Source organism: Kogia breviceps, chromosome 9 (assembly GCF_026419965.1).
Source record: "Kogia breviceps isolate mKogBre1 chromosome 9, mKogBre1 haplotype 1, whole genome shotgun sequence".
NCBI lineage: Eukaryota > Metazoa > Chordata > Mammalia > Artiodactyla > Physeteridae > Kogia > Kogia breviceps.
Window position 1 is genome coordinate 61,462,997 of NC_081318.1, and position 19,221 is coordinate 61,482,217.

At 39.1% G+C, this 19,221-nt stretch overlaps 2 protein-coding genes across 4 annotated transcripts in view; one reads left to right on the top strand and one right to left on the bottom strand.

Annotated features, from left to right (window-relative positions):
• The window catches only part of MIOS (meiosis regulator for oocyte development), a 325,043-nt gene that overhangs the window by 170,626 nt on the left and 135,196 nt on the right, over positions 1–19,221 (top strand). The gene's annotated exons all lie outside the window — the stretch shown is intronic.
• The window catches only part of COL28A1 (collagen type XXVIII alpha 1 chain), a 154,457-nt gene that overhangs the window by 61,201 nt on the left and 74,035 nt on the right, over positions 1–19,221 (bottom strand). The window contains 6 exon segments of the mRNA XM_067041636.1: positions 12,482–12,547; positions 13,169–13,237; positions 16,083–16,093; positions 16,096–16,153; positions 17,050–17,095; positions 18,619–18,686. Coding sequence (XP_066897737.1) covers positions 12,482–12,547; positions 13,169–13,237; positions 16,083–16,093; positions 16,096–16,153; positions 17,050–17,095; positions 18,619–18,686 — 318 coding nt within the window.

Sequence of the window (19,221 nt, forward strand, 5' to 3'; positions counted from 1 at the left end):
TATCACCACAAAGTTGGTGGGGCCTGACTGGCGTGGGTCAGGCCCTGTGGTTAGACCTATTTGAGATGGGAATGATGGGAAGAAGCAGATAAATGAAAATCTCTTTATTAACCACCTTCTGTGTCCCCAACACTGTGCTCTGCGTGTTCGTATATGAGACTTGATATAATTTAGTATTCACAAGAATCCTGTATGACAATGACTAACTTACCTAACTTCTCTGAACCTCTGTAAATTCATCAGATACATAGAAAATCATATCTACCTTTCAGGGAGATGACAGTGGAGGCAGACAAAGAATGCCATGCTTCTGCCACCATGTCTAGCACAGAGCAGGAGCTTGGTAAGTCTTAACTCCCCACCCCACCTGGTTTTTTACAGAGGGGACTAAAGTTTGCCCAAAGCTGCACAGCTATTGCGAGGCAGGGCTAGGAGGATGTGGAGAAATAGGAACCCTTGTGTGTTGCTGGTACAGCCATTTTGGAAAACAGTTTGGCAGTTTCTTAAAAAGTTCAACATAATTTTACCATTTGATCAAGTAATTTCACTCCTAGGTATACACCCAAAGAAAATGAAAACATATGTCCACACAAAGACTTACATATGAATGCTCTTCGCATAATTATTCATAATAGCACAAAACTGGGAACAACCAAAATGTCCATCAACTGCTAAATGGATAGACAAAATGTGGTATATTCAGCAATAAAAAGGAATGAACTATAGCTACACGCTACAACATGGATGAACCTCAAAAACTATTATTAAAGAAGTCAAATATTTGAGACTACATATTGTTTGAGTCCATGTACATGAAATGTCCAGAAAAGGCAAATCGATAGAGACAGAAAGTAAGTCAGTGGTTGCCAGGGGCCAGGAATAGGAACTAAGAAGGGGGATTAACTGTAAATGGGCACGAGGGATCTTGTAGGGGGGATGAAAATGTCCTAAAACTGATTTGTGATGATGGCTGTACAACGTGGTAAATGTACTAAAAAAAAAATCATTGAAGTCTACACTTAAAATAGGTGAATTCTATGATAAGTAAAATATGCCTCAATAAAGTTAAAGAAAAAAAAGGCCAGAATCAGGCTTTGAACCTAGACTCCCAAGCTCTTAGGCCTAGGTTCTGTTTTGTCCATGTCCTGTTAGGAGCTAAGTAGCTTATATCAATAGCTTTCAACAGTGCAAAAATCATAAATGATAAGAAAAGATTAAATTGTTTATGTAGAAAAAATCCCATCTTTTATTTAGCTTTGCTTTCTACTTCCAAACCCTAAAATACTTCTAGAGAAAACAAGGCCTTTAAAAATGAGGAAACCTTTAAACTTTATTACTGAGTTAATTATTTTAATCTCTACTTCATAATTATGTATTCCCTTTTGCTTGCAGGCCACTGTTATGATTCTGGTTTTCTCTATCCAGCTCTTCCACTTAATACTGAGCTGCTTTTGAGACCACAGGTACTAATTATCTCTTTAACGCCTCTCTCCTTCTGACTGCCAACTTTTAGTGACCCCAGGTTTCTATCAACTTAAATGATCACTCCTATCATCAAGAGTTCCAAGTAGAGAACATGAACTTGTCCTATATTATATACATTTCTATTATCTCTTCTTTCTTGAGTACTTCTGAGGTACCTTTAAAAGGAGTATCTATAAATTCACCAGGTGAGGGTCTCCAATTATACCTTACTGTTTCACACACTTGCTCCATTTTCTCTCTTATTCAGTTCCCCCAGCCGTCACCCTTCAGGAATGTCTAAAGGCTAAATGCAATAGAATAGCTGCCTCTGTGGACACCTTATTGCCCTCTCTATATTTGAACCTTGGCCAGTGAGCTTGAAGGGTGTGATCCATGTCAACTGTGGTACCGCAGTGTCTACTTCAAACAAGTCATCCATCCTTTTCTATGTAATTGCTGACATATAGCTATGTCTTACCTATCAAAGTTGTCTTTTGTAATCTCTTGATCTATGTTAATATAACCTGATATATGCTTTTATGAATCTGATAGACTTTAAACCAAGACTTAACACATTCTGCAAGGGTTAGAGTTGGTCAGTAACAGGTTTTAGGGTGGTTCCTTGGTGTTTATGGATCATACTTTTCAGTAGATGGGAATATCAAGCCCTTAATGAGCTGTGTAATTCCACAGAGATAGTGTCCCTCCACCATGGTGGGTTCTTGAAAATGTATAGTGTCTTTTGTTCCACGGGCCATGCATCCATGCTAGACCACAACAAGGTGAATGAGCACAAGAGGACCATGGTCAGGACTTATTTCATCCCTTGATAACTCTGGTTTTGTTACAGCGCAGCACCAATGGTACCTAAGAGGTGCATTTACTATGCTATTTTCAGATATGTAGTTTTATTGTCTGTGGATAGAGTGACATTCACAAATAAGCTTTTACAATAGGTACTTGCATAGCTGGACTTCACTTCCCACGCAGGATCCAAGGTTATTGGAGCCTGCAGAGGGAGCCCTTGCATTAGGAGATAATGAACAAACCTGAAAGCAAATTCTGGAGTTGCCATTTTTAACTTTGTCCATCAATTTCATAAGACCAGAAGTCTTATAAATCCTACCCCTCCCCTCTCATCTCCACTCCCTCAAAAAAAGAATAATTATTTAGATTGCCTATACATTCCTCTTGGCCCACAAAAGGGATTCTGGATGGGAGATACTCCTTTCAATTTCATAGAAAATGGCCAAGTTTAGGACTCTCTGCAGTGCTTGCATATATGAACTTAGCAAATGATTCAGTAAAGGTTTTACCTAGACCATAACCCTGCAGTGTGGTTAGTTTCAACCTCATTAAAATCATACATAATCTTATGATGGCCCTAGTAATCATTCATTGAACATTTTATATTTTAAAAGAAAGAAAAGAAGAAAAAGAAAGCAAAGGCACTATCACATGCATTCATTTTCTCTTTGGCAAATATTTGCTTTGGTTAATATTAAACTGATTATATTAATTTTTAATAAAAGAACTCATAATTAAAATTTATTTTTTATCATGTGGCAGGAGCATTTTAGCCATTATCTTATCTGAACATCTTAACATCAACTTACTGCATAAGGAAACTGAGGCCTAAGAGGATACATGATTTGCCAAAAACCATGCAGCTGGAAGCAATTCAAACCCACGTCTGACTCCAGAGTCTGTCTCCCAGCTTGCTGTTGGCTGGAGCTAGATGCAAGATGACAACTTCTCCCCAGACTTGTTTCCAGCTGCCATTTAATGCAAGGACCATGGCTATGTGGCTGTGAAAGTCCTTTTCCTACATTGAGTCAATCACACTCTCTCAAAAAGAAGAAAGAAAACATCCTGTTTGTAAGATTCCCGAGGCCCACACAACCTACACAAGTACCCAGCTGTCTAAGGCTTTCCTTTCCCTTTGCCTCTATTGTCATTCCTGTTTTGTAGTTTTCCCTGATGTTTCAATTGGTTTCATTCCAGATCTCCTAGCTACACAAATTCTTACTCTCTTTTTATCCATACTGCAAATATACTTCATTTGGCATAGTAATGCATACCCCGACTACTACTACTACTACTACTTCTTCTTCTTTAGTGTGTTAGAATTCATAAAAATATTTTGTAGACATTATTCCACTTACTTTGCAGAATAACCTTTTGATGTAGGCTTATTATCCCAAGTCACAGATGAGGAGGCTAAGTCTGAGGGAGATTAAATGACTTGCTGAGGCTACAGAACTAATAAGTGGTAAAGGTTTCAAGTGGACCAGTGATAAGGAAATAGTTTGTTATACCTTTTATGTTTTATAAGATTTAAATATAATATTTGAGAAGATAGTACTCTTAGAGACAAGACAACCCGTTAGACTTTCTCCCCCTACATATATTAATAAAGCTTTAATCACCATTTCTCCCTTTGTTTGTGCCAGTTAAGTCTCTGTCACTCTATGAGAGGGCTGTGGAAGCAAGTTACAGTTGTTCTAAAAGTGATTTCATGCTTTTCTTCTTTGGGACTATAAAAAACAAATTGAATTCACTGTGAAAAGAATTAGCCTCTCAAGGATTTTCCCCCAAAAAATGTTACTCTGAGGAGTTCACTAAATGATGAAACCAAGGAATGACTGAGTTTTTAAATAAGGTAGAAGAAGTCAAAGTGATGATTAGCAGCTGCTTAATGTTTCTTTCTGGCTTTTAAATAAAATTAAGGTATAACTACGAAGGCTCCAACTACCACAAATATAAGCACCACTCTGGAATGAATTATGTAACAAGTATATGTAACGGTTTGGTGACTCCTGAATACCTCACTTTGGGTTGCCAGGATGTCAATGGAAATTTTAGAGGCCTTCTTCTAAGCTTATGGACAGACAACCCAGATATTGATAATGTGTATTAATTATAGACTGGCCATTGTCATACAACTCAGTTGCTTTTCACTGACACCCTTTAAGATGAAAAGTGAGACAGTAACAATTACCAGCACACTTCTCAGGGGGATGGGGAAACAAGAAGGTGTTAGAAAACAAAAACTCAAGTCGCTATAACATTTCCTTTAGTGTACTTTCCCAGCTTTAAATTTCAAAATATTTAAAATAATTTCAATTCTTCAAATCAATTTCTCTCCTAGAACTTTAATATTTACCCCAAAGCAACAGTGTCTTAAATGATCACTTTAAAACTTGCTTTAGGATTTGGGAGGATTTGTTGTTGATTGTTTCTTCCTTTTCTCAAAATCAACTCATCAAAGATGAGCAAATGATTCCCCTATACCGAGAATCTCACTGGAAAGGGACACGCTTTCTTATTTAGTTGAGTTAGAAACCTCAAAAATAGAAACGTTGACAGCGCCCTTAATGTCAGGGAGAAGAGAAGGCTCTCTTGTACAGATATTCAATATAATTTTCCGCTGGGGGAAAGTTCCTCCAGTCTGCATGATTAAAAATAAAATTGCGTTGATGGTGATGTGGGTGTTGAATGATAAGAGGATTTAGTGTGCATCCTTAAGGCTGAAGGGAAGGTATGTATGCGCTCTGGGGACGAGAAATGCAGAGCTAGGAAAACAGCAAGGAGAAATGAAAGCAATACTGAAAATTATAAGGTAGACTACATTCCAGCTCTGATTTCAGAGATCATGCATGGAACTGAATTGGGGAGTAACCTTGAAAAGTCACCTAGTCAAGTGACCTTTTCTGGCATCGAAAGGTCACATTCCCTGGTATTTAAACTTGATATGGCTCTGGCTTTAATTAGTCCTGTTTCCAAGCTGATTGTCCTGCCTGTAGCAATTTCGCAGTCATATTATAAAAGGTGGGTTTTTCAACTTCAGTTTGGAATCATGGACCCTCAACTTTACTAGCATTAAGTCTGTATCCTAGGCCAGCCCTCCTGTCAGACACAGTTCGAAACGGAGTTCCTTGTCCAGTCCATGTCTGCCAATGGAATCCACAAATTCCTAATGCATCTCTGTGTGAATCGTTCCTCTGTTCCACCACTGCCTGTTGGTGGTGTGCACATATGTGAGCCATTGCAGAGAACAGAGGGACAATTCAGATGCTGGGAACATTTTTCGAATAATGATACTCAGTGGAATTTCACATAGACTTCCATTTTAATTTATGAGTATGGGTCACCTTTGTCAAAGCATGCATTTATAATATTCAAACAGTTGAAGCTTTTGGAAAATGTTTTAACTCTTTGGGTTCTAGGTTTATGCTTCTGCTTAATGTTTACATAATTTAAGTGTTGACAATGGAAAAACTAGAATGGAAAGAGAAACAGTCTAAGTGTACACTAAACAGTGCCGAGGTAGTTGGAAAATGGACAGTATTGAAGACTGAGCATCTGTAGATCAGGACAAGTTATTCTACCTGCTCTGATTGATTCATGCACTTAGTTTTTCATTCATTCATCCATATTTATAGACTCCCTCTCACACTCAACACAATATAGTATCAACACTGTTTATATCATAAAGGGGCAAGTTGCTCAACCTCTCTGGCTCTTGATTTCCTTATCTGTAAAATGAGAGAGTTGTTAAAAATGCCATGAGCTTCTGGAAATATTTAGGTAACATATAATATTTAGGTCGTATACAATCATGATAACAACAATAACAACCCAACAGGCCTTTTCTGCCCAGACTTTATTGCAACCACTTTATGGTTAAAAGGTCCCTCGAGGGCTCCAAAGCCAGGTGAAAGTTCCTCTTTGCAAGAATTGGCCTAAGCTCAACTGCCGCAAAACTTTGGGGAAGGCCTTGGCTTTCTCTGTGATGGACTAGCACACTGATGGGGGCTGAAAGAGCTGAGAGGGGTGCCTGGCAAGGTGCTCCTGCCCTTCTGGAGCTCAGGAGAGCCACTCCTTTAGTGCTCTTCCAAGAGGCCAAGAATAAACTCTCACCCTCAGAGATGTCAGTGAATCAGCCCTGGGGTGATTCACTAGCCTATGGGGTGAAATTACAGAAGCAAAGAATTATCTGGGCTTCTCAAAGGGAGATGGGATTTATATAATGATGGTCCCCAAATCACAAAGGCTTCTTCTAGTCTTTCTGGGCCCAGTAGAGAAATGGCAGCAGTGTTAGGTAGAATCTTTGAGCTTACCCTCCCCATCATCATGCAGACAATTTGGGTCTAGGGTTCAGGGAACTGGATGAGCACTTCCAACTTAGCAAAAAAGCCCTGAATTGTCAGTTCCTCTTTCTGGCATGTTTGCAAAGTAGATTTTAGGGACTTCCCTGGTGGTCCAGTGGTTAAGGCTCCACGCTTCCCCTGCAGGAGGCATGGGTTGCATCCCAGGTCAGATCCCGCAAGCCCGGCGGTGAAGCCAAAAAACTGAAAAAAAAAAAAAAAAAAGTAGATTTAAAAACTGTATCTACTATCTCCTTGGAAATTGTAGTTTTTACGAGAATTTTAGAAATCTCTCAGAAGTGTATAGAGAAGTACGGTAACCACTGATGTCATAATGGAATTCTTCCACTTGGAAAAAAGCCATGGAGTGCCACAAGGGTGCAAGATGTCAGGGACTGATTTTTATATGTTTTGAAACATAGAAGCTTTGATTCTAATGTCTGTGTCAAATGCTAAACACATGTGACCTTAACTAAATATCGCAAACCCCACCATAAATTAATCGTCAACCTTAACGGTTTCCTCATTTCAAAACACATTTGTTTTGTAAGTTAATGCCCTAAGGCCAATATTTTAAGGTGACAACACAGAATTTAAATAAGAAACATGTCTGATATATATGTCTATACAATTACACACACATGTGTGCACATGCACACAAACCCACACATTTCCATGCACTTACAATTTCTCTGCCATTTTAAGAAAAAATGGAAGGAGGGGAATTTTGCACACATTTGAGTCCTGTGCTTCTGCTACCATTGGCAACCTTAGGTTTTTTGAGAGTCTCACCTCCACTTTACCAAACCAAAAGGACAAAGTTAACTGGAATTAGACTTTTCCAAATATTTCCCTTTCTTTACCAGGTTCTGTTGGGCTGTGTGTGCTTGGGTGTGTGTCCAAAAGTTTTCTTCAGGGGAAAAAAAATGAAAAAGGGCCCATAAAGTCTCTAAGCCTTCTATAAAAGAAGAGAGGTGATTTTGAAAGTTATTAAAAGCTGGTGTTTGCTTTTGGAATTTCCTTTATTTTCAAGTTCATGATTCTTTGATTCTAAGACTAGCTTGCACTCTTGACATCTCCTTCCAGAGCTAGAGAGGGCCAGGGTAATGCATTTTCCAAGCATCCACAGGAAGGGGGCGACAGAGAGAAGGAGAAGGGAGCGGGATGGAGGCAGGTCCTCCCCTCAGTAGACTTGAGCTGGAGGCTACAGCTTCCACTCCGCCTCCTGTGTGAATTAGCAGAGGGAATACAAGTTTCACTTAAGACATCTTCTGGCAACATGCTGTTAACAACAGAAAAGAGGCAGGATAACATTTTGAAAGAAGATTTTTTTTTCCCTGTGATTTTTCCCCTTAAAATGTGTATGAAAAAAATACAAGGGACTTTTAGAGGGAAATGATAAATGAACTCATTTAGTAAATGTTTAGTCTGCATGTTAAATAACCTGGCATGGTGGAACATGCACAAAAGTCAATTTTTTTTTTTTTTTTTTTTTTTTTTTTTTTTTTTTTTTTTTTTGTGGTACGCGGGCCTCTCACTGTTGTGGCCTCTCCCATTGCGGAGCGCAGGCTCCGGACGCGCAGGCTCAGCGGCCATGGCTCACGGGCCCAGCCGCTCTGCGGCACATGGGATCTTCCCGGACCGGGGCACGAACCCGCGTCCCCTGCATCGGCAGGCGGATTCTCAACCACTGCGCCACCAGGGAAGCCCAAAAGTCAAATTTTTAAGTGCTCACTATCTGTGCTTGAGTGCCCGTCTTTATTATTACCCCTAAATGTAAAGCAGTAATGCAGTGGTATAATTTCATATAATACAATGTATACTTATAAAATATTTTAAATAATCTACTCTGTGGAAATGTAAATGGTTACATGCTTCCGTTGGAATACAAATGCATTCCAGTATATTTAACACATGCCTCATTTTGAACAGGAATAAGCTTCTAGTTCCATACCTAAAGGAATGTTTAGTGTAAAAGCAAAAGTTTTTACCAGTTTTGCTCAGCAGAAAGTAATGTGGTTTACATATTGAAGTTCCTCTTTCTGTTTTTAAATTTTAACATTTTGACAGACACTTTGCCTTAAAGAGAAAAGAATATTTCAATACCCAAATTCAAATGAGGATCAGATGATTCAGTCCTGAGTCAGATAAGCCAGAACCTTGACAAAAGCACCTAGGGTGTCTGTCCTCAGCACAGCCTACTCAGCACTTTTAGACACGTCTCCCTGACCTTCCTGATTACCCTAACACACAGAGATGGGCAGGAATCAAGATCTCCTTTAGAGACGAATTGAGTGCCGTGGGTCTCCAGTCTTTCATTCTACCTGGGAGAGGCCAAAAGGGTACTTGCCCCACTGTACAAAAGCAGTATCAAGGTGTCAACACTCCCAAGTGCTGGGGCAGAGGCCAGAAACTCAAGACAAAAAGTTGACGTTACAACCTCTTTCTCTAATGACCTGGAAGCATTTGAAAAACTAAGTGAGTAGGTATATTTCTAAGGAGAATTTCACTCTGTAGGGTAACACTGGTTATTCATTTTCCATTCATTCAACATGTTACAGAGTCCCTACTGGGTAGCACATCTAGTTCTGGTACCAAGAATTTAGTACGACAAAGAGCCGGCCTGCAGGAAAATTTAGACCCTTGTGAAGTATGCAGAGCAGTAAATAAGCAAGATGATTTCGGAAATGCTGTGTGCTATGGAGGAAACACACTGGGGGACGTGACAGTGGTGGCGGCCGGGTCGGGGAGAGGATTGCCTTTTGTATCGCAGACAGGGAGGCGAGATCTGAGACCTGAGAAGGAGCCGTGCTGACAAAGCCGAGGTCTGGAAGCAGGAAGGAGCTGAAGGAGGACAGGCCAGTGCGGCTAGAGGTGGGTAGCAAGGGAGAAAGGGGTGGGAGTGGCAGCCACGTTGTGAAGGGCCCCGGAGGCTGTGGAAAGTGCTTGGAGTTTGTTCTCTGTACAAAGAGAAGCCATTAGAGAGTTTTCTTGAGAAGGAAGGGGATGTGATCTGATTTATGGTTTTAAAAGATCAATTTGCCTGCTAGGTAATAGAAGGGCCGAGGTGGAAGGGGGAAGACCAGTGAAGAGGTTTGACTAGCCCAGGTGAGAGATAATGGTGGGCTGCCTGACGGAAGCAGCAGGAGAAAAGCAGCCAGAAGCAAAGATATATTTTCAAGGTGGAACTGATGGGATTTACCATAGGACTAACACGGGGAGGGAAGTGAGGGAAAGGAAGGACCAAGAATGACTCAGGTATCATGGCATGAGCAAAGAGTGCTCGGTAGCACCATTTCCAGGCTTAAGGAGTGAAAATCAAAGGCTTTATTTTGGATGTTAGGTTAGAGTTGTCTGTGAGACATCTAAGAGGAGACGTGTGGTAAGAAACTAGAGTTGTGAAAGCAGGGCTTGGAGGAGGGAAGGTAGAAACAAAACAAAACAAAGCAGTAACTGCTCCCTGGTTAAGTTGAAAGGAAAAAAATTGGTAACAAAATTCACTTTCAGTTTTCATTTCTAAGTTCCAAGCCTATAACAAATTATCAGCAGCTGTTATTGTTTATCCTCTGTGGCACCCAGAGTGGCGGAAAAGCCGTTGAAACATTCATAGTTTTTGAACATTTTTTTTTTCCCGGAGAACTTTGTCCTCTCTCCTACAAAAATTGCAGTTAACTTGTTACTTCTAATCCTAATGGGGGTGGGGAAAGGGCAGTGTTCTTGCTCAGATTTTAATTTTGGACGCCTCACAGTATTTCTATGGATGGAATTTTGCCACTTGGTCTTTCTGCACTGGATTCAAGAAAATGTCTTGCAGAGTGATTCACTTTGAAGTGTCTCTCACATTCAACAGAAATTAGGGTCGAAATCTTAATCAGGTGTTTCGAAATGGGCTTTAAAAAAAATCTGGGAGGTCCCTGAAGTGATACACAAAATTGAATTTAACGTGCCAAAACTTTTATCAGAATGAAACTGAGTTATTTGCAATGAGGTGGACAGACATGGAGTCTGTCATACAGAGTGAAGTAAGTCAGAAGGAGAAAAACAAATACTGTATGCTAACACATATATATGGAATCTAAGAAAAAAAAATGTTATGAAGAGATTAGTGGTAGGACGGGAATAAAACACAGACCTACTAGAGCATGGACTTGAGGATATGGGGAGGGGGAAGGGTAAGCTGTGACAAAGTGAGAGAGTGGCATGGACATATATACACTACCAAACGTAAAACAGATAGCTAGTGGGAAGTAGCTGCATAGCACAGGGAGATCACCTCGGTGCTTTGTGACCACCTAGAGGGGTGGGACATTGAGGGTGGGAGGGAGGGAGACGCAAGAGGGAAGAGATATGGGAACATATGTATATGTATAACTGATTCACTTTGTTGTAAAGCAGAAACTAACACACCATTGTAAAACAGTTATACTCCAATAAAGATGTTAAAAAAAACCTTTTATCAGACATTTAACCCTCCAAGAGCTTAAAAATCAATGCATTAGGGAAGAATGGCAGAAGGAGTATCATTAGAGGCCAAGGGATTAGAAAATTGATTGAAGAAGCAAATAACTTTAAATACTATCACCAACGATGCCTAATAATGATCAGTAGAAAACAGGTGGTGCTTTTAAACCCCGGCTGCACATTTAATTAGCTTTTATTTCTACTGTAAAGAATAGTATAAGTAGAGAGAAGTAACTTTAAATCACGGACCTAGGAATACATAGATTCAGGAAGTTATCAAACAATATGAAAAATGTCACCCCAATGTTCTTGATTGAGGTCATATCTGTAGTTTTAGCTTTAGGAAATTTGGAATTTTTTCCTTGAGTCATACATAACTTGGTTTTCCATAGAATTTTTACATATCTTGGGTTGCTATGTGCCTCAGAGTCTGGGGAGTAGGATGACCATCTTGTTCTGATTTGCCCAGTACATTCTCTGCTTTAGCTTGAAAATGCCACATCCCGGAAACCTCTTCTGTCTCAGATAAGCCAGAAGATCATCACTCTAGGAAGGAGGACTCTTAAAGTGATTAAAAACAGCAGAGGTCAGGATCTTACCTCGTCCTTCAAAAAGAGCCACTCCAACTTATGTCAATATATAATAGGTTTTGCATTATATTTCAAAGATGTTTCTAAGTTTTCTTTTTTGAAGTTTGAAAATCACTTACGTTAGTACTTGAACCCTTTCATCTAGAAGAGACAATCTGATAAAGTAAAGCCAGCTTCAAAGCTACATAACAACATGCTACTAATTTAATGAGTGCTGATTATGGAACCCTAAAGCCTGTTCTCCTAAACAGGGATATGCTTGTTGACATTTGGAATGTAGAGTTTTGCTTGATGCTGGGTTTTATGTGAGGAGGGAAATGGTACTTTGTTGCCATGGGAAAAAAGTGTTGATTACTAAAAGCTGTCTTCTCCTATAATTATTTGCATTTTCATTTGAAATAACTCTGAAAGGTGGACAACAGAGCAGGGAAATCTGATTCAGTAAAGTTTCCAAACATGAACTTTTTGGACAGTGTTTTATAGAAGAGATATATTGGCCATTAATATGTAAATGAAGGAGGCTAGAGGCCATATAATCTCATATGAAAGTTATTACAAAACGCATTTTCCATCAACTGTTTAGTCAGCAAACATTTTACCAGAGGAGCTATCGTCCCCCACATTTATGAAAAATAAATGATCTGCTAGCTTGATTTTTTAAAAAGGGAATAGTGTATTCTTACATTTCAGTTCATCAACATAGAGATTCAAGTAGAACAATCACAATCATCAACTTATGATGCATTAAATCTACTTTCACTTCTCTCACATACAGGAAAAAAAACAAAAAACCGAAAGAACATGAATAAAGGATACCTTTGGTGCTCGAATAGCAATTCCAGGTTCTCCTTTAAATCCAGAAAACCCAGGTCCTCTATCTCCCTGTACATTTCAAATAATGTTCACAGTTTCAGGCTTTAGATTTTATGAGAAACCGTAATGGCACAGAGCAAAAAAGCCATTGGCCAATTATAAAGGGCTTAATCTATTAGAATCAGATCCTGAGAGAGTACATCTTCTAATGTATTTGAGGGGAGTTTCAAATCTTAAGCAAATAAAAACTGTCAGTAAAGACTACTAAGCTGTTCAGAGAAAGGCCACTGAAATAATAGGTGGCTCTCTAGACTCAAATATTTAGACTGTGAAAACATCCAGGAATGCTCTTACATCTGAGTGGATTTCTTTTCTGCCAGACTTTCTGATGAGCAGATTATTCTGAACAAATGCAATAAATTCTTACATGCTTTAGGGTCTAGGGTTTAAGGGAGGTAGTTCAAGGTACAGTGACAAGTTCAAGACCAGGAGCAAGAAATCTGGTTTCTAATCTTAAATTTGCTGCTGGCCTTTCATCTGCTTAATTGTGAAATATCAGGGTTGAGCTATATAATATCTTTGGGTTCTTCCAAAACTGAAATTCTAGTTCACTGGTTTCATGAATCTTTTCCCCACTCCAACTGCCAAAGACCCAAGAAAAAGAAAAAAACTATTCCCAAGAATGCATACCTTTGGCCAAGGTGGTCCAGGAATTGATGTTCCAGGCATCCCAAAAGGGCTCATAATCCCTGGATCACCCTAAAAAAAAGGGCAAAATACTCATTACATGTCAAACAAGGAAACCATACACAGGAATTATATTAAAAAATATAAAAATGTATTTTTAGCATTTTAAAGTATTGTGACCTGTTTCACAGACCAATGTGAAAATATCTGAGCATCTTTGTTAAACCACTGTTAAAGTTATTGATGGTTAAAATTTCACTCCCTTTAATAAATGCATTCAGTTAATTCCTGAGTAATAGGAAATTTCTCTCTCTTGTGCATCCTTTTATTAGCTCATAAAAATCATGCAATTCCTGGTGATTCACTTTTGTGTTTGTATGCCAGGAAGCTCAGAGGGAAATAATTGTTCCATTATAACAACTACCTTTAGTGTAAGTTTTTGAGTACACTTGGTAGGCAAATAATGTTCCTTCTAGTTTATAACTTTTTGCTTTGTTATTTTATTTTATGGTCCACAGTATATCAGTCTTCCTTTGTGTGGTATCTCACGTCCCTTATTAAAAGTAGAGAGTTTATGGTTTAAAAAAATGAAATTTTGAACAGGAAAATTAAAACATTTCTCTCTTTTTTTGTGTGTGTATGAGTCTCAATAAAGACTCAGTCTGGAACAACAAGCAATGTCTCTGTCCTACCTGGTTCTAGATCACTGATTTTCAAATTTTAGGGAACAGAGAAATCATTAGAGAAATCTGGTAAAATATAGGGTCCAGGGTTTCAGCCCTGGAGATTTTATTTCAATAGGTCTAGGGGCTGGGCCCAGGAATATGAATATTTATGAGGCACCTCTGGTGATTCTTATATAAGTACCACTACTGCACTTTAAAACAGTGTGCAAAGCAATTGTCTTTATTTTTTTAACTTATTTTATTGAAGTATGTTTGATTTATAATGTTGTGTTAATGTCTATGGTACAGCACCTATATAACCATCATTTTAAAATGGTTTTCACATTTTTGAATGATTGTTAAATAGGTGCCCACATAATATCCTCCATTTTGCTTCTTGGCCCAAAAAGCCTAAAATATTTGCTCACTGTACCTTTACCAAAAAATTGGCCTCCTCCTGCCTTACAGAATTGACTATTTGGTCCTCCTGCTTCCTGCAGGAGGGACTCTATCAATCAGACTCACTGGTGATGACTCCTGCCCTGAGCCACCTCCATCTTCACAGCTGAGGCCTCCCACGGTGCTGATTCCATAATACGACCAACAGGCTGAGCTCACTGGCCACTGGGGCCAAGTGATGCCGAGGCCTGTATGTGCCTCGGCATCACTTAATTCCAAACCTGTATGGCAATGGCACAGGACATGGCCAGGGTTCTGGCAACAGATAATCACCCTATTCAATCCCATGGCAAAGGGATAAAACATTAACCTGTTAAAATATTCACTAAAACCAGATGAAGCAAAATTGTACTTCTAGATTTAATCTCTTCTACTTCTTTTAAGAGAAGCCAATTATTTTTTAAATACAAAATTGTATACACAAAGTATGCAATTCTTTTAAAGACCCTTATTTAGGTGTATGTTTTGAAATATGGCCATTCTTTATTAGAAAAAAACTTTCTTTCAAAATACAGAAAAATATTCACGCTGAGTCAGCATAACTAAGACAGAGTAATCACTGTTGTTAATACTAATCCAACACATTTCTTATATAGTGGCTTTTCTCATCATGTGCTCCTTGAACTACCTGCAGCAGAAGACACTTATTTAGGAAATGCAGATTCTTGGGATCCACCCACATACTAAATCCAGATCTCTACGCATGGCACCAAGAAATAGGGGTTTGTAACAAGCTCCTAGGCAATACTAATGACACGGAAGTTTAAGAATTACTGGTCTATAGGGGATGCCTTTTTTTGGGTACCTGCTCGTATCTTGCTGGTACCCTTTTTTTTTAGTTGTTCTTTAATCGTCTGGTCCTTGAACAGACTCCCTGTTTCTTTCTTACAATTAGCATCTTCCTAGACCCCTGAACACATCCAGATGAGCTCAATATTCTCTCCTGCTTAGTCAGGACACGTATCTAATTTTTGCTTCACAATTTCCTTAATTCTTCCTCAGCACCCTGTCTCGGGCAGTTTATCAGGACATATATGCCCTACTTTCCATTTCACATATTGATTATTTCCTTTCTGAATAACGCCATGTACTGAACACTTACGATGTGCCAGGAACCATGCTAAGTTCTTTATTCACTCTTTTCAGTCTTCACAACAAGCCTGTGAAATAGATACTATTACTCTTTTCTTTCTACGATTGAAGTTGACTGGCCCCCAAAAGTTCCGGGCAGGAGCAGGACGAGAATCCCACTCTCCTGCCTTCTGAAGCACTGCCCCTCATCCTCGCTGCATTGCAGCTCAGTCTGGGACTTTTTTGTTCTTATTCAGCAAAACAAGATAATAGAGAATCGGTATCTTCTATGGTCCTAACTTTATCCCAACTACTGAATATTTTGCTGTTTCTAGAGAGGACTGACACACAGATTCTCTCCTAGCAGAATAAATATTTCAATGAAGATCACATGTTTTATGCAATCTCTCTCTCTTTTTTTTTTTTTTTTGCGGTACGCGGGCCTCTCACTGTCTTGGCCTCTCCCGTTGCGAAGCACAGGCTCCGGACGCGCAGGCTCAGCGGCCATGGCTCACGGGCCCAGCTGCTCCGCGGCATGTGAGATCCTCCTGGACCGGGGCACGAACTCGTGTCCCCTGCATCGGCAGGCGGACTCTCAACCACTGCGCCGCCAGGGAAGCCCTATGCAATCTCTGAGAGGAAAACAGTGGAAATCTAATATTCCATTAAAACCAGGCACAATTACAATCTCCCCAAAGCATAAATGAGACTATAAGAAACACCTTTGGTCCTTCGGCCCTGGAAATCCCTTCTGTCCTTGATTTCCTTTGCTCCCTTTCTTTCCTTCATCACCCTGACAAAATTATAATAAAAATATAGTTCTACTAACAGACCCTCCTTAATGTTATATCATGGCTAGATTGTCAATGAATACCTACTTTAAAGTGATGTTCCCCAAGCCCAGCTCAGCTGCACAGGGTTTGTCCATGTTCCTGAGCAGATTGGATGACTTCAGAATTGTTCAGTTTTCATTTATTTAGTATGATTTAGTATTTTCTAAACACTATGTTCAGTATCTTTCTTTGGGGCCTTTGATTTGACTTTACAGTTTTTTTGCCCCCTTGGTCTATTCACAGATGATTTTCAGACAGTCAGTTTCAGAAAAGAAAGCCGTCTATGATTTGTCATGCTGTTTTTCAGCTTCTGTGCTATTTCAGTTTTAAAACATACAATAAGACATTTTAAAAATCCAGCCTTGTTTCTTCCTCAGTGAAGAGTCTAGTTCTTTCTCCCAAAGGAGGCCAATAATTCAACTGGTAGAAAGATGAGTGAGCATTAACCTGGTGCAGAGCTAGAAATCGCCTAGTGTTCCCCAGCAGGGTTGTGTACACCAATGCTACCCCCAAAGAATTGTATTGCCTTCAGCCAGAAGCCTCAGAGAATTCCAGAACTATCCTTACACTAGGGTTCAACTCCAAGGCACCATACCTAAGTTTGTGCCTAGCCCAGCAAAAGAACTCCTCGGGGTTTGTAACCGAGGCCATTCAATATATATGACATAAATGACTATACTACAGTTTTCTAGTTTTCAAACCTAAGCATGCATCACAATCACCTGGAGATTGCTGGGCCCACATCCAGAGTTTCTGATTTAATAGGTCTGGATTGGGGTCCAATAATTTACATTTCTGACAGCAGCATCAGGTGCTGCTGTTCCGGGACTGCACCTTGAGAACCACTGGACTATACCAAGGTCATTGGCAATGCAGACAATTCACTAAGAAGAAAAGGTGACCTGTAGAATCCACAGGCATGCAAAGAACTCCCTAATAGGCATATTAATCGAGAGTAGTGACACAGGTAATTAAAAATAAACCTGTTGAATGTCCACATATTGAATATAACTTATTGTATCCTTATTAATGCCAACAGAAATGAAATCTACCCACAACTATTTATTTTCTCCCATTAACTACCAAATTGAACTTATTGACCTAAATCATCCCAGAAGCCAACAGTAAGAATCCAACTATTATTATAAAGTGCCAACACTGAACCGTAACATACCTTGGATATGTAACATATTCCTACCACTCTTCTCCAATAGCCTTCTGTAAGCCCCGAATCACCTTAAAGCCGCAAATCCAGTCAGTGCATATTCTCCTTGCTCTGCTGGTCTATTTGACACCACCCATTGCTTGCCTCTTGAAACCCTTTCTCCTTGGTTTCTCTAACGTGGTACTACTACGCATTCTGCCTGTCTTCATGCTATTCTGAATGCTCTTGCTCCAGCTACTGTAAAATGTGGGATTCAAACCTTAGCTGTCTTTCTCAGAGCTATCATTCATTCCCACAGCTTCAGTTATAACTCCAAGGGTCTGTTTTCCAAAAGTATATTCAAGAAAATGTTAGTTCTCATGAATGTTCATAGGCAATCATTTCTAAAAGTATTTTTTGCATCATGTTGAAAAGGGACTCTCTGTTCATGTTTTTACTCCCTGCTTCCCACCCCACCAAAAATAGATCTCAGAGTCTGGTTAGTCAATTATTTAAAATGTTTAAAATTCTACAAATATATTTCAGTTTTTCACATTTAAGGTTAACAACTCAGTTTTAGCCAATATTTTCACAAGGCATAGACATCTAAGCTATCAATTACTATTTTAATAGAATTATAAACAGAACACTAGTAAATATATGGATTTTATTTTTACTTTACTCAAATATAATTCTTCAGAATCTTTATATGGTCATTGATGACCGCACATAAGAAATGCAGGAACATCTGACATCTTAGAGGCTATAGATAATGTCACTAATGGTCTTATTGATGAATTTGGATATTCTCATCTTGACATATAAAGATGTTATTCAACGAACATTTCTATAATGTATAAAATAAATGTATTCCATGTTGTGAAAGTACCACTTAATAAGGTTATATTTCTTATTACTCTGTGAGATTATATAAATATTGGAAAAAAATTTTTGGACTTTGACATCTCACTGATGTAGCTCAAGTCTTCTTTTCCCTTACTATGTGTTTTTTAAATGTCAATTTGGCTGTTTATTAAGAAAATGTGTTGAACTCTTCCTCTAAGCTGGGACTTAATGACAGATGTTAGGAAAATGAAAATGAATAATACATACTTGCTGTTGTACAAAAGTTCAAAAGCTGGTATCCATAATTTTAAGCCAGAAGTAAACACCTTTGACATAGAAAGAATAACATCAAATTTCTCCTAAGATGGCTCCTTAGTATCAGGACCAGAACTCAGGCAGTCTGCTTCCCTTCCCCTACCACTGTCAATTCCATACCTTGAGGCCAGTTGTCCTTTTCCAGGTGGTCCTTCGGGGCCTCTTGCTTCTGGAAGCCCCGCTTCTCCCTAGAGAAAATGGCACTGATGTCTTAGCTGACCCTCCATAGACAGTATGTATACACCCACCTTGTCTCTTCTTACAGCCAGTAGAGTCTCTGCTGCAATCCTCCAATACAGACCAGACCTTCACTCTAGTCTCAAAATTAAGTTGGAAGTTTACCAACTTTAATAAATTAATATCAAACTCCAGTTTAGCTCAGAGCAGCTGAAATACCATGAAAAAGTCCAATTTCCCAGCCAACTGCCAAGGCAATAAACTCACTTTCTTTTGGCTCTTCATTCAGATTTGGTGGTTTGTTTTTTTAAAAAACAAGAAAGACCTTCAGCCTTTCCATCTGCTGTTTTCCACTACTTATATTGAAAAATGAGTGTTTCAAATGTCAACTCAAAATACTTCAGGAAATCTTTATAGTAGCCTTACTTCCTGAATGCATTTACAGACTCTCCTTTTGGAGGGAAAAAAAATGTTTTTCTGTAAGTTTAAATAAAAGTGCTTTCTAGGAATCCCAAAGGGACTAGGTCACTGGACGATACCATGGCC